This window comes from Pelodiscus sinensis, chromosome 3, assembly GCF_052426305.1.
Source record: "Pelodiscus sinensis isolate ZL-2025 chromosome 3, ASM5242630v1, whole genome shotgun sequence".
Classification (NCBI taxonomy): Eukaryota; Metazoa; Chordata; order Testudines; family Trionychidae; genus Pelodiscus; species Pelodiscus sinensis.
The window spans coordinates 161139430-161161864 of record NC_143054.1 but is presented as its reverse complement, the minus strand read 5'-3'; the positions used below and the strand labels follow the sequence as shown (position 1 = coordinate 161161864).

General features: G+C 45.0%; 1 protein-coding gene across 2 annotated transcripts in view; it reads right to left on the bottom strand.

Annotated features, from left to right (window-relative positions):
- Positions 1 to 22435, bottom strand: part of GALNT14 (polypeptide N-acetylgalactosaminyltransferase 14) — a 214770-nt gene that overhangs the window by 48215 nt on the left and 144120 nt on the right. For both annotated transcript variants that reach the window (XM_075925330.2, XM_006118082.5), the window contains 3 exons: positions 15829 to 15896; positions 9880 to 9945; positions 6919 to 7040 (listed from right to left, as the gene is read on the bottom strand). In XM_075925330.2, coding sequence (XP_075781445.2) covers positions 6919 to 7040; positions 9880 to 9945; positions 15829 to 15896 — 256 coding nt within the window. The remainder of the gene's footprint in view (positions 1 to 6918; positions 7041 to 9879; positions 9946 to 15828; positions 15897 to 22435) is intronic.

Genomic DNA, 22435 nt, shown 5'->3' with positions numbered 1-22435 from the left:
TTTATTAATCAGTCCTAACAAAGAAGAGCCATGTTCTGGTACACCTACAGGACAAAGGAGCTGAGCACTGAAAGCTGAGCTGTTCAGCCATATTGGGGCCTCGGATTTTCTAAACTGGAATGATAATTCTTGGCATTCCTCTGACATTGTCTAGCTGAGAATCTCAAAGCACTTGTGTGGTTATGGATGAACTGAGCATCATAACCACCTGTGTCAAGTCAACAAGCATTGTTATTCCCATATGGTAGATGGAGAAACTGAGGCACAAGAAGTTAAAGAGGGTGACACTTTGTGCCTCAAAGTAGCACTCTGGAACCCCCATATTCACTACAATTGAATAATTATATGTTTTGTACAAAGTATACCTGACGAGGTACCATTCTGAAGGTCTTGATTTGTTGAACATTAATATCCTGTTGAATTGTACATACTCTCATTGGCCGTGATGCTATGAACTATTGCTGAACATGTTACCAAAATATGCTGTGAGCTTTGGAGATATCCACAGCCAGCTTTTCATTTGCAACAAAGGAGAGCCCAGATAGTATTAATGGCCCATGGAGAACAATCAACTGTCCTGCAGATTTCTCAGAAAAGGTAGAAGAGGCTGCCTGACCCCACCTCTCAGCAAGGATCTCACCAGCAGCTGGAAGAAGGCATAAAAAGAGAGGCAGTGACATCATCACTTGGGAAACCTCCTGGAAAGAAAAGACTTGGAGTTAGGGAGACTGGACCCAAACTGGAAGGCCCAGTTTATGTATGGAGGAACTGTAAGCGGGTGTACCAGCTGTTTGGGTGGGGATGTTTGATTAGGGTTGCCAGGTGTCTGGTATTGATCCGGACAGTCCGGTATTTTTGCCTCCTGTCTGGTAAAATAATTCAGAAAATACCAGACACCTAAAATGTCTGGTATTTTCTGATTTTTTCCCAGCCAGGAGGCAAAAATCCTGGGTGCTTACTGGGTTCCACGGGGGGCTGCTTGGGCTGGAGCAGGGAGACAAGGTGGCGGGTGGCCACTGGCAGCCTGTTAGGACCAAAAAGCCTCAAAAGCATTTCTTAGAGGGTCCACACTTTGTTTTTTAATTTTGTTTTGTTTTGTTTTTTTGTTGCTTAACAACTCTCAGGGGCCTTTGTTTGTTTGTTTTTGTTTTTTGTTGCTCAACAACTTTGGTTTTCCCCTTTTTTTTCTCAAAAGAATTTTTTCCCTGTTGGTTTTTTTTGGGGGGGGGTCAGTATTTTTGGTTAAACCATCTGGCAACCCTACGTTTGATTCAAACATTTCTTAGTCTGTTTAAATTAGAATTAGCTTGCAAATTTAGTTTTGTTTCTTAGGTAACCAGTTTCGATCGCTCTGCCTGCTATTTCTAATCAGTTAAAACCCATCTTTCTGCAGTTAATAAATCTGTTCTATATTTTACTTAAAACCATGTGTTTTGGTTGAAGTGCTTGCGAAATCTCAGCTCACGTTAACAGGCACTGATGCATGTCCACTGTCCTTTCTTTAGAGCGGTGAAGTAGTTTAGGGGCCTCCACTGGCTTGGCTTCTGACCAGGGCACAGTGGTAAAGTTCTGAGGTGTAGGGCTGAGACTGGCTGAATTGGCTGGAGCTTCTCTATTCTGTTAATGTGTGACTGGGAAATTATATACCTCAGTTGGCTGCATCCTGGCCTGTCCATGGCTGGGTAAGTGCAGGGCCTGGCAGTGGATTGTAGCTTAGGCCGTGTCCAGACTCAGGGGTTTTTCGGGAAAAGTAGCCTTTTCCCGAAAAAACTTCCCCTGCGTCCAGACTCAAGCCGCGTTCTTTCGAAATTATTTCGAAAGAACGCGGCTTTTCTTTCGATGGCGGTAAACCTCGTTTCACGAGGAAGAACGCCTTCCTTTGAAAGTTCCTCTTTCCAAGGAAGGCGTTCTTCAATGTAAAGAGGCCGTCTTCGAAAGAGAGCATCCAGACTCGCTGGGTGCTCTCTTTCGAAAAAGCGGATTTCTCTTTCGAAAGATCCGCCTGCAGTCTAGACGCGATCTTTCGAAAGAGGCTCTTTCGAAAGATGCTTTCGAAAGAGCCTCTTTCGAAAGAAGCCTGCAGTCTAGACATAGCCTATATGACAGCATCACAATGTGAAACTCAGCTGAGGCTGGGGGAGAAACGGGAGGAGGGTTGGCTCACTGGTCCCACAGTCCAGGTTACACCTCTGGGAAGCTGTCACTAAAACCCTGCTTCCAATGAAGTCAATGGCAAAACTGTCACCACATTGAGAGTAAGACTGGCCCCTAAGTGGCTTGATCAAAGTCAGTGCACAGAACTCAGACACCCAGACTTGTGCCTGAACCCCAAGACCACCTAATTTTAAGAGGAATAAGGGATCTTCCGGAAAAGGCTTTATTTTCTGAAAGATCCCGTCTAGACTGGCGCTTTTCTCCAGCAAAGCCCCGAGCCGGAAAAAAGCGGCAGCCGTGTTCATGCAAATGCCGTGGGGGATATTTAAATCCCCCGCGGCATTTGCAATTCTGACTTGTCTCATTAGCATCCCTTTTCCGGAAAAGGGTGCCAATGTAGACACAGCCACCCAGTGTGGGCTTTGAGATACTGACAAGAAAGGCTCTTCCTATAAGCATAGTTATTAGCAGCTTCATGGTTCACTTTTACTTTAGTCAGTTTCACCTGAGGGGCCTCTCACGGCTAACACAGTACTGTACTGTTTAGGGCTGCAAAAATCTCAGGAGCATGTTTACCTCTACCCCCACCTTCCCATATTCTCAAACATTAGAATTTTCAGAAATCCAGGAATACATTTCTACTGATCTTGTTGTCAGAAAACTAAATGGTATCTGCAAGTCAACCATGCATTGCCCCTTAATGGTCTTAAAAATCAAATAATAAATTTCAATGGAAAAGGAAATGTATTCCAACCATTTGGGGCCACAACCACCAACGCTGGCCTCCCCTTAGATGGAACGGTCAACAGGAAAGCAGTGGACAGCCTCCTCCCTTTGCGATGGCTTCATGCAAGGTTATAACTTAACATTCCACCTCGGCGCTCTCTCCATAGAATGGGAGAACACACGGAATTGTCAGGGGCTTCTGATGGAAGCGGAACGTCGCCATCCGCTGGTTCATTATAGCGGCATTAGTAAAAAGTCAATTTTCAGGTGAACTTATTAAGATGACTCTTACTGTAAAAATGCCTTAGGCTTGATAATTAAATTTTAAGGAAAGTTATTCAGTTGAAGTAAATGGGTAATGGTTTTAGATACAGCTTTATAATGTAAAAATGAGAGACTGTGTGATTACCTGTTTGCAGTCATAAATACAGTCTGATGATATGCACACAGTCTCTCTCTCTCTCACACACACAGTCTTATATTCTCTTACACACAGCCTCACCCTCAGGCACACACACATTCAGGTATGTACATCCACTCAGACAGTCTCAGGCACAGGCTCGCACCTTATCAGGCAGACACACGTGCACGCTCAGACACGGTTCACTTAGGGGAAAAAAAGAGCTAGAACAAGTGTTGTTCAAGCGTAAGAGTGACTGACACCATATATCCATCAGAGGGAGAAGCAATCTGCATAAGGAAAGGCTACACAGTGTGTTTGGGCTCTGTATCCATGTGGGGCACGTGCATGAGCACACACGCACACACAGAGCTGCTTTTATTTTGACATTTGCTGAACACCCAGAAACCTGCCTGAACAGCTGCTTTGCCCAGTGAAAAATGGGAAGTGACATGCAGAGTGGAATGGCGCTGGGAGCAAAGTCAGATTCATTTTGGGCCAGTCATTGGTAATTTGCTTGAGACTTCCATTTTATTACAACAAGACAGACCACTCCTGCCAGGAACAAAGCAAGAAAAGGCTTTTTATAGAACATTAATCCCCGCTGTAACAGAACAGGGCAGACAATTGGCCAGTTGTCTTTCCAGCACCCACCTGAAGGTGGCAGCAGTAACATTTCATATAGTTCAGGGATCAGTGTCTTAACCCCAAGTGTGAAAGATGGAGGCAACGAGTGGGGGCGGGGAGGGAGGATTAGGGACCTCCTGGATCTTTAAAAAAAGTTTCTCCGAGGTCATATATATATATAAATGCCCTTGAATCCCAGCCTGTAGTGCTGTCCATCTCACCAATCCCCCCCACCCCTCAGTGTTCCAGAACTAGGTCCTCACCCAGCTCTGAGGTGCACCTCAATCCTGCCTGAAGCACCACCTGTAGTTCCATTTCTCCAGCCACCAACCACCTTATCTCTAATGTATCCCCATCAAGACCCACAGCACTGTCTGTCCCAGTCCTGGGCTCCCCACACACAGCTCAGTCACTGCCCTTTGCTCCTGGCCTGCCACAACCCCTGCTATTCTGATCTCAGAGACCACTGAGTGTGTCAATCTTGACTATATGATGGTTTAGCAAGCAGGAAAAATGCCCACTAGGAAGCAGGATGAATCCACTGCGCTGCCTTTGTCCTAAAATAGGATTTAAATCCGGGTCACCATGGTCTGTGGATTAAACCTTCTACTATCTCTTTAAGGGTCTATTTTGCGGTGACCTCACTTGGCCCAAAATGTCAGCAACACCCTTCAACAAAGCCCTTGCCAACTTCTAGGGAGTAACTGAATCTGCCTCCTCTGTGGCAGGGCCAGCCACGAGCGCTGCCCACAGAACCAGCTTCTACTTCAGGCCATGCACATGTTTATGAGGGTATGTCTACACTAGCTCGTTAGTTCGAGCTAGGTAGGCAAATGAGGGCAACCGGAGTTGCAAATGAAGCCGGGATTTAAATATCCCGGGCTTCATTTGCATGTTCCTGGGTGCCGCCATTTTTAAATCCCCCTTAGTCCGAACTCAGTGCCCGCGGCTACACGCGACACGGAGTAGGTAGTTCGAATTAGAGATCCTAATTCAAACTACTGGTACTCCTCGTTCCATGTTCCTCATTCCATGAGGAGTACCAGTAGTTTGAATTAGGATCTCTAATTCGAACTACCTATTCTGTGCCACGTGTAGCCACAGGCACGGTGTTCGGACTAAGGAAGATTTAATGGCGGCACCCGGGAACATGCAAATGAAGCCTGGGATATTTAAATCCCGGGCTTCATTTGCAACTCCGGTTGCCCTCATTTGCCTACCTAGCTGGAACTAACGAGCTAGTGTAGACATACTCAGAGAGAATTACGAATGAGACATTAGCAGAGGTGAAGTTTGGCTTTCACGTTACAGACAAACCATGCTCCTGTCGCTCTCTTGTAATGAAACTCCTCCAGCACTGCTGCAGATGCCACCCACACTCATCTATCACAGCGACGCTGAGCATGAGCAACGGTCCCCAGCACCACAAGGGAAATGCAGTCCTGACTGCCATCCTGCTTGCTTTCACTCTGCCGTGACACGTCAAGGGCCTCGTTGGAGACAGACACTGTTGCTCTTAAGTTGAAATTCAGGGAGGAGTTGGTTGGGGGAGGGAATGTGCGGGAAGGAAAGTGTTAAAAAGGCCCTTCCCAAGGTGAAAAGCAGCTTTCGCGGAAGACCCTGTAAGGGGCAGGTCAGATCTGAGTCTTCATAATATATAAGTGTCATTTTTATTACATCAATATTTATGAGATGAATTTTAGTGCCACTTTCAGCCAGAGATGGGGCCCCATTGGGGTGGGCATTACACAAGAGTACAAAAGACAGCCTGCCCCTGACAGCTCATAGGCTAAGAACTTGACCTGGAACTATGCCCCCACCAAGCCATTGGGGCTTCACAGTGGAAGGTGAGCTGTATCCACATGGAACTGCCTAGGTTTGTAAGAAGGGGCAAGGCAGATTTGTGATATGATGCAGAAGGAGGATAAAAGAGACAAGGGGCAGGGAGACAGCAAAACAAGCCCATTTGTACATACTATGATGACCTTAAACAAGGCATTTCACCCTTGTATATGCCAGTTCTCCAAATATATGTTTAGCTATTTCAGAATACAATATACAAATAGCTGTTTCCATAATGAAAAACAGTATTGACTAGGGTACACACATTCCTGATCATAGTAACAATAATGATCCTTCTAAAGACCCATAAACACTTATCTTCCAACCAACTACTTAAAATCCACATGTGATGTCCCCAAGAGGGGCATAAGAGTTATTATCCCCATTTTACAGAGGAGCAAGTTCAGGCACAGTGAGGTGAAGACTTGCCCCAGGTCACAGGAGTCAATGGTAGAGCTCGGGAGTTCCTATCCCTGATCCTGCACCAGATCCTGCCATCTTTTATTTGAATGACAAGGTGCTTTGGAGGGCAGGGCAAGGGGAGAGGTGTTTCTAGTGGAAGGATATCACTGTCTGCTATGAAATCAGCAGAATTTAAACCTATTAAATCCATTTATTAAAGCTTAATTAGCATGAAATTAAATTCAACCCTTATTCAAAGAGCCCTAAATCATCAGTACTGGGCATTTTAACATGAGCTTAATTGAAAAATCTGTTGGAGCAGCGCCCGTCTATTCCCCTTGCGTCACTCAGCATTTGCCTCTTATCTATTGCAACAGCGACCCAGTGGTTGAACTAGCTTAATTTGCACACACACACTGGCCAGTTTCTCGCATCCTCTCTCTGCGACACACCCACCATCTGCTGGGCTTGACTCACTATTGCACACAATCGGTCATGCTCATGTCGACAGCAGAGGTTTATGGGGGATGAATTAGGTCAAGTGGGATCACCAATGGAGCCGGAGAGAGTGAGAGAAAAGTGCATGCTCAAGAAAGACCAGAGAGAATGTGGCAGGTGTGCCAATGAAAATTGGTCCCTAGAGAGGTTTATCACCAGCCCATCCCAACACCCATCCACCTCTGGCCATAAGAGGATCTGCTCGGGGTTAAAAGGGAGGGACAGTGGATTTTGCCAAGACTGGTGAGACAGTTACCTGAGACACTTACCTCTTTGATCCTCTGCAGAAGAGGCAGCAGCCAGTCTTTATTCACCTCACAGTGGCTGTCTAGGAAGGTCAGAACTGCTGCCTGTGCCACATCTGCCCCTCGGATTCGGGACCGGATCAAACCTGTTCAGATACAGACAAGCTCAGGTGCAGCACAGATTGTGTGTGTCTCTCTGTGCAGGGGGACTAGTGGCAGAAGCATGTAGAATAGTGATAGAAATGTAGCCGTGTTAGTTTCTATCACTATTCTACATGCAAGGCACTACATTTAGCCGTTTGGAATGGAAATCCATCAACCATATGAAGAAACTCGCACAGATACAGACAGACATCATCTTTCTATACCCCAGACTAGTGGCAGAAGCACATTCTACACACACACTGAGGCCCCTTGAACCCTTCCATTCTCCATCCACATGCATACCCGGGTTCTGGGGGGAGCGAGCCCCCTCCCCCATTTTCCAAGGACAAAGTAAATAACGGGCCTCTTTAGATTAACGATTTATGGCATTTATACCAATTCTTAATTTATGCAATTACTTCTGCTGCCACTTTGCTGGGGGGAAAACAAAACGTAAAGTGCTTCACTGTCCCCTGCAGGTACAATAGTTTAATGTGAACTTAATGCAGCTTGGAATGTGACTGTAACAGCAGTGAGAACGGAGAGGGGAATTTGAACAACTATTCTACCGCCCCACCACTCTCTACCCATCCTCCCCCACACCTCTCCTTAATAAGTCTCTGGTTCTGTCCTGTCCATTCACTGGTTCCACCAACAAAGTCCCCACTGAAGTCCATGGGGATGAGGATGGAGAGCAATTCGAGCATCTCTCGCTCTCTAATCCCTAAAATTCATTCTGACTTCCTGCTACTGGGCTCATCTACCGGACCTGCTGATGTCTTGTCTCTGTGGCATCGAAGATCAGTGGCTGAGACAGCTGAGCAGCAATATATCTTCTATCAAGGAGGGGGAAATCTCAGGCACTGCTCCCAACGGGCAAGCCTGCTGTGTCCTTATAACACATTTAACCCACCTGGGTGTTAGCCGATACAGGAGGTGGATATTTGTGCATGTGAGAAAGAGAGCGAGCGAATGTATCTAACTGTGATGCAGCAATCCATGGGGCACTGCTCACACAGATTTAGGGCTGGATTGTTTGGTTAATTTTTGATCTCTGAAGGACATGAAACCCTCCTTCCATTAGCTGCGTCGCTCCAGTATCTCTGTGTATGTGGTATCTACCATCTGTACTACAGGGAAATGGCTCCTCCCCGCTCATTCCTTCAGCATACACGCAGCCTTCACTAGCAGCAGCATTAACTAAATGGATAGACCCTCCACAACTGAAAGGACCTGTCTCTTGACCAAGTGTAGCTGAGAGGGCTAAGTGGAGACACAAGAATGGAGGCAGTGCTGGAAAAGTGGTAGGGCTGGTGGAGTGAGGGGAGACAACAAGGAATTGATGGATGCTGGGGAAGAGATGAAAGGCAAAGGCAAGAAGCAGCATCTCAGGCACAGGCAGAAGGAACCCCTTGATCCTTATGTTGCAATAACCAGGAGGAAAGGGACTGAGACACCCCCAAGAGTTAGAGCAAGAGCGAGAGACAGGGTTGGGCACCTGGGCAATGCGAGGGACTATAGAGTTTGCTGGGATAGCCTTGTGGACTGGAGACTCACCTTAGACAGCATTCTGCAACTTCTATGACAACTGCAGGTTCTGTCTTCTGATTTGGGGCCTACCATCTCCACCACACCCCTGCCCCAACTGCTTACAGGCAGGGGGCAAAGAGCCTCGATGGAGTATAACTCTGTGGTGTACAAGGGGATGTGACCCCTCTGGGCTGTGTTCCCAAATTCCTGACTCCTTACACGCTAACATCTGGAGCAGAACCGCCATGTTTCCATGGGATCAAGGACCTCTGATGCCATCGAGGAGCGTGTGTGTATGGGGGGGGGGGCGCATGTCGTGGGGTGTCACAGTGTGGCTGGAAGAGAGACAGACAGAAATGCAGATAGTGCTAGAGAAAGAGGATAAGACAGCCATATGAATGAACCAGAAGAAGACCTTGGAGTAGCTCAACAGCTTGTCTCTCCCACCAACAGAGGATAAGACAGCAAACTTACATGAGTCCAGGCAGAGAACTCCTTTTGACGACAGTGGGGCTAGCTCAGATTGACACCAGCCTAACAGAGCAAATCCATCCCAGCGGGAGAATATTCAGATAAACCCGCTTTGCTCCTCATCCTCTCTATCCCCCTCCTGCCCCCCCACACTCACACCACAAAATTCCTATCACTCATGCCTTTGGCTTGCTGCTAAAACCTTTTTTTGATATTTGTTTGGTTTTTTTTTCTTTAATACTGCAAACAGCATTAGAAAACAACCATTCAGATTTTGGGGCTGGGTGGAAAAGTGTATCCAGAGGTCACCAACAATAGCTCCCCGAGGGCATACGTTCATCCTCCTTACAGATCATCTTAATCTTTAAAATATAATTAATTTACATTTTTATAAAATTCCCAAGGAGGCAGCAGGAGCTGATCTTGCCTGTTTCATTAGAACAAACAGTTTTAAAAAGAAGTCCCCGGGCTTTGTTTTGCCTGTTCTAATTTTCTGGCTAATAAGCTGCAGCTGAGCCTCATTGGATAGCTTAATAGGGCCAATCTTTTTGAGTGTGTGTGTGTGTGTGTGCGTGCTTGTGTGTGTGTATGTGTGTGCTGGGTATATGTGTGGAATTCATTTCAATTCCTGATCCTTTCAAACATCTCCTTTTTTCAGTGCTCTTACCCCATCAGCCAAATGTTGCTGATATTTGCATAAAAACATCAGACCTCTCCAGTGATCACCTAACCCCAGTACAGCCACTCCTGCCAATGCATTTGGACATCCATCCCTTTCCCTCTTTTGTGAACTTCCCTTTTTCTCACCATCCACTTGCATCTTGACAAATGGGATCTTACCTTCTCGTTGTCTGTTGCGCAAGCATTTCACCTTGGGTAACTTGCCCAGTAAACGGCAGTCATCAGCTTTGGAAACACAAACAGAGGCACATCAGTGTTGAGGCTACAACTTTCACATGAGATGTGGCCTCACAGGGTCACTAAGAGGGCTGGCAGGGCTATTTTTTGACAGATGGCACCTCGGCTAGAAACTGAGCTTGGTTTTGGTCTCACACCAGTGTAAATCAAGAATGACGCTGCTAAGATTAATGGGCCAGGTACCTTGTTGGTGTAAATCAGTGTAACTCCATTTATTTTCAATGGCATTACATGGATTTACAATGGCTGAGGGTGAGGCGGATCAGGGCTTAGGTTGGATTCTGATTCCATTTACACTAACGTAAACCTAGATAACCAGCCATATGAATGAACCAGAAGAAGACCTTGGAGTAGCTCAACAGCTTGTCTCTCCCACCAACAGAAACTGGTCTGATAAAAGATATTACCTCCTCCAGCTTGTCTCTTTATTCCTCTGTGAGGCAAGAAAGCCTTTTGGTGGTCAAGGTGACAGGAAAGGAAGAAGCACTAATGCACTCTGGCAATCCCAGGTGTGGTTCCTTTGAGGCTGTTGCAGAGGGATGCTATTTAGAGCAGCCCTGAGGTTGCTCTAAGGTATGGAGGCATAAAACTGACCTCTGATACTCTAAGGACTAAGAAGAGCACTATAGTGGCTTACAGCCACCTTTTGCTTCCTCTTCCCATCTTTCCCCATGTGATGCCCTGATGCCGACGAAGATCTAGCCCAACAACTTTCTTCTTTAGGAAGGTAAGTGCCTTATATTTTTTAGCCAAATAATTATCATTTATTGGTTCTATGCCTCAAACATCACACTTATTCTCATCTCTTCCCTGCAGAGAGAAAAGCTCTGGGCCTAGATTGTTCCTCAGTTTCACATCACTGTAATCCTCTGATTTCTGTGTCATGGTTCTTGATAAATAATCTGATACAAAACTCACTGAATTCAACAGGCATCTTTCCAGTAACTTCCGTGGACTTTGGATCAGGCTCATATGCCTGTGTGAAATCAGAATCAGACACTGTGTGCTTAATGTGCACTTCACTCAGCCCTATTTATAGCCTTTGAGTGTTCGCAGGCAGAGAGCAAATTGGTTGGGAAAAGGGTAAAAGTGTGTTTTACACCCTCCTTTTAATTGCTTTTCCTGCTACACCTTGCAACCCCATGGAGTGCAAGTTTAAGTGAAATAATGAGCATCCAGAGTATCAATTAAACCTGTTTTCTTGTTCATTCACAAGCTACAATCATGATTCTCTGTCAGTCACACCATTGTGACATTATTGGCCCTCATCCTTGTCTGCGATCAATCGGTGTATTTCCAATGATGTCAATGGAACTATGCCTGCTTACGCCATCTGAGATCTGTTCCACTGCTTTCTATAGAGTTACACTGTGTAAAACTGATATAATGGAGGGAGAATCAGGTCTCATGTGTAATTTACAGCACCATTTATGACACAGCTGAAGTTAACTTACTATGCTACGAATGGTCCACAAACGGATATGATTCCAGTCTCCCTTACACCAGTGAAAATTAAGAGTTACTTCTTTGAAGTGAGAGTCTCCTCTTGAGTACAATTTAAGTCAAAAAGTGTTCTGGACTTCTAGCAGCATAACCAAGATTCAGATGTAGCAGAATAGAACACTACCAGTTTAAAACCGGTGTGAGATCAGAATCTAGCCTACTGTAAACAGAAATTATTTGTTTTGTTTCAATTAAAACAGATCCTCTCTGTTGCAGCCCTACCCTTTGCATAAAGCAAAATGTGAACTAGCAGGTTCAAAACTTTTTTTAAAAAACAAAATTTCCTTCCTAGCCGCACTTTAGATTATTTAAAACTGACAGACTCTCACAAACCTGTACTGATTTTGTACAATACAAGCTATGTACATACTTTTTGTGCATGGAAAATGAAAACAGGCCAGTCAATTTTTACTTCTGATTTTACAGAGTGACTTTTAGAGTTCCATGCATCCATGCAGAGCTGCAACATACAGGTTGCAAACTAAATCTGGATGGGAATTTTTCTGTGAAAGAGTTTTGGGTAAGAAAATGCTGATTCTCCAAAACCAAATTTTTCACAATCATACGGGGATATAAAATATATAGAAAGGATAAAGCAGTCCGGGTGGGTGGCGGAGTGACACTGTATGTGAAAGATAATGTAGAATCAAATGAAATAAAAATATTAAGTGAATCAACATGTTTCATAGAATTGCTATGGATAGTAATTCCATGCTCCAATAATAAGAAATTAGCAGCAGGGATATATTACCGACCACCTGACCAGGACAGCAATACTGACATTGAAATGATGAGGGAGATTAGAGAGGCTACCAAAATAGAGAACTCTATAATAATGGGGGATTTTAATTACCCCCATATTGACTGGATACATGTCACCTCAGGAAGAGAAGTGGAGATGAAATTTCTCAATGGCTTAAATGACTGCTTCTTGGAGCAGCTGGTGCAGGAACTCACAAGGGGAGAGGCAATTCTCGATTTAGTCCTGAGTGGAGTGCAGGATCAGGTCCAGGAAATAACCGTTACAGGACCGCTTGGGAATAGTGACCATAATATAATAACATTCAACATTCCTGTGGTGGAAAGAACACCTCAGCAGTCCAGCCCCCTGGCATTTAATTTCAAAAAGGGAATTTACACAAAAATGAGGAGGTTAGTTAAACGGAAATTAAAAGGCACAGTGACTAGAGCCAAATCCCTGAAAGCTGCATGGAAACTTTTAAAAGACACCATAATAGAGGCCCAACTTAAATGTATACCCCAAATTAAAAAACATAGCAAGAGACCTAAAAAAGAGTCACCGTAGCTTAACCACCATGTAAAAGAAGCAGTGAGGGACAAAAAGGTATCTTTTAAGAAGTGGAAGTCAAATCCTAGTGAGATAAATAGAAAGGAACATAAACACTGTTAAATTAAGTGTAAAAATGTAAAAAGAAAAGCAAAATAAGATTTTGAGGAACAGCTACCCAAAAACTCAAAAAGAAATAACAAAATGTTTTTTAAGTACATTAGAAGCAGGAAGCCTGCTAAAAAACCTGTGGGTCCCCTAGATGATCAAGCTATAAAAGGAGCAATCAAGGACGATAAAGCCATTGCAGATAAACTAAATGATTTCTTTGGTTCAGTCTTCACAGCTGAGGACGTTGGGGAGATTCCCGAATCTGCACCATCCTTTGTGGGTGATGATTTTGAGGAACTATCCCAGATTGAAGAGTCATTAGAGGAGGTTTTGGAACAAATAGAAAAACTTAATGTTAACAAATCTCCGGGACCGGATGGCATTCATCCAAGGGTTCTAAAAGAACTCAAATGGAAAATTGCTGAGCTATTATCTGTGGTTTGTAACCTATCCTTTAAATTGGCTTCTGTACCTAATGACTGGAAGGTAGCCAACATAACACCAATATTTAAAAAGGACTCTAGAGGCAAGCCTGGCAATAACAGACTGGGCAGCCTAACTTCAGTACCGGGCAAATTAGTTGAAACAATAGTAAAGAATAAAATTGTGAAGCATGTAGAAGAACATAATTTGTTGGACAGAAGTCAACATGGTTTCTGTAAAGGGAAATCCTGTCTTACTAATCTATTAGGGTATGTCTACACTACAAAGTTTATTCGAACTAACAGACGCTACACATGCAAACCGCTAGTTCGAACTTAATTCGAACTAGCGGTGCGCTTAATTCGAACTAGGAAAACCTCATTCCACGAGGACTAATGCCTAGTTCAAATTAACTAGTTCGAATTAAGGGCTGTGTAGCCACTTAATTCGAACTAGTGGGAGGCTAGCCCTCCCCAGCTTTCCCTGGTGGCCACTCTGGCCAACACCAAGGAAACTCTTCTGCCCCCCTCCCGGCCCCGGAGCCCTTAAAGGGGCACGGGCTGGCTAGGGTGCCCGTGCCAGGTGCAAGCCTGCCAGCACCCAGGCAGCAGACCTTGCACCTGGCACGGCTTGATCCAGCCACCCGCTGCCACCCAGCCCTCCGCCTCTTCCCGGGACCAGGCTGGCGGCTCCCGGGAGCCTGCCCAGGTCTGCGAGAGGCAGGCGCCCACCTGGTCTAGTGCAGACATCGTGGACCTCATCCACGACCTCCGCACTAGGTACAGGAAAGTGGCCGTCTAGGGCAGGATAGCTGCCATCCTGGCCACCCAAGAGCAGGTTGGCATGAAAATCAAGGTGGTCCACTGAGAACCCCGACCCTGAGCCCTGAGCTTAGAATGGCCGTACTGGGTCAGACCAAAGGTCCATCTAGCCCAGTAGCCAGTCTGTCGACAGCGGCCAACCCTAGGGACCCTGGAGGGGATGGACCGAAGACAATGACCAAGCCATTTGTCTCGTGCCATCCATCTCCAGCCTTCCACAAACAGAGGCCAGGGACACCATTTCTACCCCCTGGCTAATAGCACTCCATGGACCCAACCTCCATGACTTTATCTAACTTCTCTTTAAACTCTGTTCTGGTTCTAGCCTTCACAGCCTCCTGCAGCAAGGAGTTCCACAGGTTGACTATTTGCTTTGTGAAGAAGAACTTTCTGTTATTAGTTTGAAGCCTGCTACCCATTCACTTTATTTGGTGTCCTTTAGTCCTTCTATTATGGGAACTAATGAAGAACTATTATGGGAACTAATGAAGAAAACTCGGGGAGACTGGGAAAAGGAGGTGGGAGAGGGGAAGAGAGAGGGTGGGAGAGGAGAGGGTAACTAAAATGATCAGGGATTTGGAACAGGTCCCATATGAGGAGAGGTTAAAGCGACTGGGACTTTTCAGTTTAGAAAAGAGGAGACTGAGGGGGGATATGATAGAGGTCTATAAAATCATGAGTGGTGTGGAAAAGGCTGATAAAGAAAAGTTATTTATTAGTTCCCGAAATAGAAGAACTAGAGGACACCAAATGAAATTAATGGGTAGCAGGTTTAAAACTAATAAAAGAAAGTTCTTCTTCACACAGCGTGTATTCAACCTGTGGAACTCCTTGCCAGAGGAGGCTGTGAAGGCTAGGACTATAACAGCGTTTAAAGAGAAGCTAGATAATTTCAAGGAGGTTAGGTTCATAAAAGGCTATTAGCCAGGGGATAAAATGGTGTCCTTGGCCTCTGTTTGTCAGAGGCTGGAGAGAGATGGCAGGAGACAAATCGCTTGATCATTATCTTCGGTCCACCCTCTCTGGGGCACCTGGTGCTGGCCACTGTCGGCAGACAGGATACTGGGCTAGACGGACCTTTGGTCTGAACCAGTACGGCCGTTCTTATGTTCTTATGTTCTTAGAGGAAAGGGTCTGTTATGATGAATTTCCCATTTTAAAAATTGAAAAAAAATATTTTCAAATCATCAGTGCACCCGACTATTCATAGAATTGCAAAACCTATTTGCACTGGAACTTTTTAAAGCCAAAAGTAACTTGTGGACATGGTTCTACTTGTCCTTGAGTTTTCTTAGAACTTCCTAGTACACAGCCTAAATTTTAGCCAGATTTTCAACCAGACAAGGTCTCTTTAGTGAATGGAAATCAGAAAGTGAAATTGACTATAAACAGAAAATGAAGCTGACCAGCCTGGTTGGATTGTCTATCCTGAGTTAAAGAACAAAAATTAAACAAACAGAATAAACAGGCAAAGGAGATATAAAAAGATTTTCCAGCTTAAAGATTCTGTCTCTAGTTCCATGCACAGCCCCAAGCCCTTGATTCCCTGGCTCATTGCAAAGGGGGTTCTCTGGGAAAGGTATTACATCTCCCATGTACTGCCACCACCCAAAAGAGGGCTGTGTATGCCTCATCCCTGCAGAGCTTTGTCTGTCAGCCCAACCCAGCACAGCCCCCTTGCATACAATCTGTCTCTTGGTGGTTAAGATACGGAGAGTCACTTACGATCATCGCTGAAGTCATCCACCAATATGATTTCATGCACCAGGTGCACAGGGGTGCGGTTTAAAACACTGGGGAATGAAGAGAAACAAAAATCAGTGATAGTCCCTGAGCAGATAAATGAGTTAGGAGATGGGGAAAGGGCAGGGGGACTGATAGATCGATTGATCGACCAATATCAAGGTCAGGTATCAAGGTCAGAGGTAGACAGTGGACAGTGAAGCAACGTACTGGAAGTCAGTACCTGAAGTCGCATCTAATTATTCTAAAGGGAGGAGAGCCCCTATTCTCCTCTGCCCCAGCCCTGCAAAGCCTGGAAGAGATTTGCCATGAACCTCAACATGCACATTGGAAGCTAAGTTTCACATGCTCTTCAGATCCCTTCCCCTCCTCTAGAACTACCGCTGGGTTACTGACAAGGGGACCGACACAAAACAAAATGTCCCATGGAAAACCCATCTTTTCAAGCCTCACAGGCATGGGAGGAAAAGTCCTGTTTTTATTGTGAGCAGATTGTGTTTCAAAGGCTGCAGAGAGGATAACAGTAGGTTTGAATCCTGCCTGTTTAATAAAAGAAAGAAGCTGGAGGTGATAGTTTAAACGCCCCTCCAGGAGTGTAGTTATTGTTAAATGGGGATGAAAGCTACAATCTCTTCTTAATTATACCAGCTACATTTTCTGTCATTAGAAATGCAGGGTCTAATTTTCTCCTGGCTTACAGTAGTATAAATCAGTGAAGTCAATGGAGTTATACTATTTTAAACTCTGCCTATGTGAAAGGAGGAAAGCTTGATTTTTTTGAAGGGAAGTTGGCTACTGATGGATTGGTTGTTGGTATAAAGCAGGGGTAAGTCAGTTATTTTTGGTCACAGTCCAACTTTCTTGGTCAAGGTATAGTCAAACCAGATTCTAGTGAAAATAATTAAGAAAAACCATTATAATTTACTATATATTTTGGAAAGTTTGTGCGTCTGTCTGCCTGTGTGTCCATTTCTTCGAGAACTCCTCCTAAATGGTAAGAGCTAGGATCACCAAATTTGGAGTGCGACTGCCTCTTATCATAACTTAAAGCAACATCAGGCTCTGGTTGTGCCAGGACAATGAGACGTGTGTGGACTGCAATTGTTTTGCATCAAATGGAAGGGGAGAGAAGTGAGAGTGGGAGAGTTATATTCACAAATGCCCACAAGCATGGGGGACAGTTATACTCACAAATGACCAAAGGGGGGGCAAGCAAGTGCCCCAGTCCCGGGGAGCAACCGGCGGCCTGCAGCATGGCCTTCACCACCCTAGCCTGCCCCAGGGAGCAGCTATTGGTTGCCATGTAGCCCCCGCCATCCCAGGCTGCTCCCAGGCCACCACGGCACATAGCCCCCACCACTCAGGTTGCCCCCCCAGGTAACAGCCACCAAACAGGCTGTGCAGCCCTTAGCCCCCTGCTCTGGGCTAGCCCCAGGGAGGAGCTGGTGAATGGTCTATGTGGCCTTCTGTCCATTCTGGGCCAGCCTTGGGGAGAAGCCCACAGATGAACCACGTGGCCCCCACTGCCCTGGCCTGGCCCCAGACCCAGACAATGCTGAGTAAGTCTTCTAGTTACTATATATTTGAGAGTTTCTCTGTCCATCCGTCTGTCTGTTCAAGAACTCCTACACAGTAAGAGCTAGGACCACCAAATTCAGTATGCAGCTTCTTCTTATCCTAACTTAAAGCAAGGTAAGGACTTGGCCGTGCCAGGATAATGGGATGTGCCTGGAATGGGAGTGCTTCTCCTAAAACCATGTGGAAAAGAGACAGACTCACCAGGCAGGTGAAAAGGACTCCTGGGACTGCCCCAGCCCATTAGAGCGGCTGGTGGGGGACGTGATTCTCACCTCCCCCCACCTAATTCATATGGGAACATTGCTGGCTTTTCTCCTGTGTCAGGAAGCGAGGGGAAAGAGCACAGTTTGCTCCATTCTTCACTTTTGCCGAGGAACACAAAGTGCAGATGAACCTGGGCCTGCCTCAGCTGGGGCATATGCACCCCCTTCTCCAGCTGTGCCTACTGGAGGTGCAGTAGCCAGAGACAGGCCCCAACCTGTTGTGGTGAGAGAGGGCTGGAGATATCCTCTATCCCTGGGCCAGCCTTCATTCTGCACACCTCATCCCCAGCCCCACCCCAGAGCAATGATTTAAAGGAAGCGCGCACATTTTTCATTTTATTTTCCAAAAAACAAAAATTGATTGAGTTAAAGACCTGAAAATGTGAGAAAACATCCACAATATTTAATAATTTCAATTGGTATTCTATTGTTTAACAATGCGACTAATCACTATTCATTTTTTGAGTTAATGACATGAGTTAACTACAATTAATCAATAGCCCTAATTTCAATAATCATCGAGCAAAATCCAATAGCTACATACACACTAATGATATATATTTTCGACAGAACAATGGTTTCCAAGTCACTTTCCTATGCTATTTTACATGGCATGCTTTGTATGAAATGTATCATAATTATATGATAGGGCCAATATGAGTTCCAGAGTGCTGATTTCAGATACAGCATGTCACAGTAGGCTTGGCAGAATTTTTTTTTTTTTTATTTTAAGGGGATAAAATGAATGTTTATCCCTAAGCATCTTTTTAGATTTTTATTGATTTAAATGTTCAGTTATGTAAAATTATGAGTTTTAAGCATTTTTTATTTATCAATTTAGATTTTCACAGTTGCAGGAAATTAGGGGGCATAGATTCCTTAGATAATAATTATTTAACAGCAATAGAAATTGAGATTCAAAATGTTCTGGCATTATAAACAAGTTATATGAAAGACAAGTCTTCAAGAGCACGTCAACATATACAAAGTAGACATTCTTAAATCAAACAATAATAAGGTTCTCAAGCAGCATTTTCTTCCTTCACTTATATGTAGATTTCAATTATTGATGGAAATATTTTTTTGTCCTTTTGTTCGTGTCTGATGAAATTGACAAAGAGATAAAAATCAGGTCATTAGAATCTCCTTCTCACACACCACTCCTTTCTCTCACCCTCTCTACAATGCCTTTACTCTTTTCCCCTTTCTTTTCTGCTCTCATCTTGTCTGTTTATTACACATTGCCTCTCCTTCTCTTCCATTGCTGCAGTCTCTCCCACCTGATACCCATTCAGGGCTAACATTCAAACCCACAATGTTCGAGTGGGTTCAGAGTAAGTCAACCCCCTCCTAGGTGGAAGTGATGCCTTACCCCACCTGTCCTTGTCCTGTGGGTACTGAGAATCTTCAACTCTCATTGAAATCAGAGAGATCTGGGAGTATTCAACCCACCAGAGGATCAGGCCTTCGAGTTGCACGCAGAACTAAAATCTGCAATCAGTAATGCTGGGGTAAATCTGTACTAGCTCCACTGAAAGCACCACTAACTTATAACCAAAGTAACTCCATTGGTTTCAAGGGGGCTAGTCTGGATTTACACCAGCAAATGTGAGAGCACCACTGGTCTCAATCCTTGTAGAGTCAGGTCTTTGCCTGGTGTAAATCAGTGTATTGACGTCAGTAGAAGAATGCCATTTTGCAGAAGCTAAGAACAGAGGCTGTAAATGTAATATTTGAGTGACATCTTGATTCCAACCCCTAAGAGCAGTAACATTATCTGGGGAATATTCCTGTCCGTTCCATTGCACTAGGACAAGTGCAAATCCCTGGTGATAACAAAGGTGGGAGCTGCACTAATGCTAAGGCTGTCCTGGCTGCTGGCCTTTTTTAACATCAGAGGTTTGGACAGCACAGGGTTCCATGTGCCAACACATCCAAAAAGGATTAGCAAGAGTGTCTGGCTGCCCCTCTTCCTCCCAGAGATTGCACATTGCAATTGCCATGAGCTGTTCCCACCTGTCAAGTCTCTTTTTTTTAATTATAATTATTATTATTAATAGGTTTGTCTTACAAAATACTAAAAAAAGCCCAAATGCAGGAGCTGAGTTCAGCAAATAACTGCAGCTAGGCATCAATACTGGGAGACAGGAGAGCAAGATCACGCTCAGCAGAATAGCTAACAGGATCTAATCACCTGGAAAGCAAACTTGGGGGAAGGGGCAGGAAAAGATGATTTGCAAAAAGAACCAGGGAAATAGACCCTGGAGCACATGGGGAAGGGGAGAGAAATAGTTTAGTTTAGGGCTGCCTAATCTGGTAAGAGGAAAACATCAGTGGGGCTAGTTCTGCTCTAACTTAAACCAGCAAAACCATAGGAGTCACTTGACTGAAGTCAAAGGACTGGGCTGTAATCTCAGATCTGCCCCTTACTGCCATTCTAACTGGGAACAGAACAAGCCACCAACAGAAAATGCCTCACTCTTGATAGAGGAAGGCTTGTACAATGGTTACATTATGATTTACCTGAACTGATTCCTCCCCTCCCCCCTCACTCACATTTTCTAGACTTTGACATTTTATCCTGATGTGGATGGGAAACTTCTTGCAAACCTCCAAACATTTCCACAGGAGAGAAAATCCTTCTCCGAATCAGCTTTCACTTGACTACCCCAAATGCAGTCTGGAGAACCAGGGAGTCAGGCTTCCAAAAAGGCACCGGACCTTTTGGCCTGCATTACAATGATCAGAATTTCACCTCCCCGTGTAGCAGTAATAATTTGCTCTGTCTATTTTTTGAATGGGCGGGTGAAGATGTTGCACACCCAGATAACACTGCTTGCTGTACTCCGAACAAGTCACAGTAAGTAAGGAAGATTTTATATCTATATTTTCAGCCATCATTGAAATGCAGCGGCTGTTCTGCAACAGCATCACTATGCATCTGTTCAGGACAGTGAGTGCAGAAAACATTCTCTCACTGAAAGTACCTGGGGAACTTGAGAGAGGTATAATGCAATCTGGCTAGAACTAGTCGACTCTTGCCAACCATACCCTAATGTCACCTTATTTTTACTCTCTTATGATGGAGAGCACTTTCCAACAGCACAGCATCCACAGCACTAGTTCATTAGCAACTCACAGAACAGGGCGCCCCATCTCAATTACCCACATCAGTTCCTACAACACCTATCCCTAATCCTAACCCTTTCCCACCCAAGTCCCAAAACTGCTTAGCTAATGACCTATATCACAGCCAAGGTGCGACAGGCCTGATTCTCCATTCACCTTTCTGAGTGTAAATTGACTGACAAATTCCTGAAAGTCAGTGGAGTAATACTGGTCTCAAGCTACAGAGTCTGATGAATGAGAGTCATATGCCTGCAGGCCCTAAACATTACCATTTTGGAGTTCTTGGCTGCACTGCTGAAAACCTGCTCAATAACAACCATCTGCCACTGGTATAAAGAGCTGTGTCACAAAGGCTTTGTCTATACTTAACAGCTTAAAGCACAGTGGTAGCAGTGCTTTATACTGAAAGTGTGGGCATGGCACCAGCGCTGGGAGAAAGATCACCTCCACTAGGGGAATAGCTAACAGCTGTAACCTGGTTCACATCGACACTTTACAGTGCTGTGACTATTGCTGCTTAGGGGAGGAGGGGAAGTGTTTGAGCCAGAAAGTTACAGCACAATAAAGTGCCAGTGTAGACATGGCCAAAGGCTGCTTGCTACTTCTCTAGGGCTGTGTCTAGACTACATGCCTCTGTCGTCAGAGGCATGTAGATTAGACACATAGGCAAAGGCAAATGAAGCCGCGATTTAAATGATCGCGGCTTCATTTACATTTACATGGCTGCCGCGCTGAGCCGACAAACAGCTGATCAGCTGTTTGTCCGCTCAGCGCGCTAGTCTGGACGCTCCCCGCCGACATCAAAGCCCTTTGTCGGCAGCCCCGTTATTCCTCGTGGAATGAGGTTTACCGAGGCTGCCAAAAAAGGGCTTTGATGTCAGCAGGGGAGCGTCCAGACTAGCGTGCTGAGCGGACAAACAGCTGATCAGCTGTTTGTAGGCTCAGCGCGGCAACCATGTAAATGTAAATGAAGCTGCGATCATTTAAATCACGGCTTCATTTGCCTTTGCCAAAACAACAAATCTACAGAGGCTCCGTCGACGGAGCCATGTAGTTTAGATGTATCCAAAGAGTCTGAGGCTACATCTAGACTACGGAGTTTTATCGGAAAAAGGTATGCAAATTGCACTCCGCAATTTGCGTACGTTTTCCCGAAACAGGCTATTCCAAAATTTGGCCCATCTTCACTGGGCCAAATTTCGGAAAAGCCTCCTCTTTTGGAAAACCCCTCTTACTCATGGAATGAGGAAGACAGGGCTTCTGAAAGAGTGCATCTGCTCTTCCACAAAAAATGTTGGAAGAGCCTACGCGTTCCCTGGATGCGGCGGAGTTTTTCCAGGCTATATGCCGGAAAAACACCATAGTCTAGATGTAGCCTGAGAAAAAATTCATACACTTGCCAGCAAGGCCAAATTCACTATTCCTGATCGACATTTGCAACTTGAGTTGTACTAATCAGATAGTAAGTTACAGAAACTACTGAAAACACAGAAGATTACACACTCCCCACCTAGAGTGACAATTTGCAGGAACAACAGGAATACTGAACACTTTGGCTTCTTGGTGATACATGGACTTCCTCAGATACTCTATAAGACACTCATAAAAACTGAAGAGCT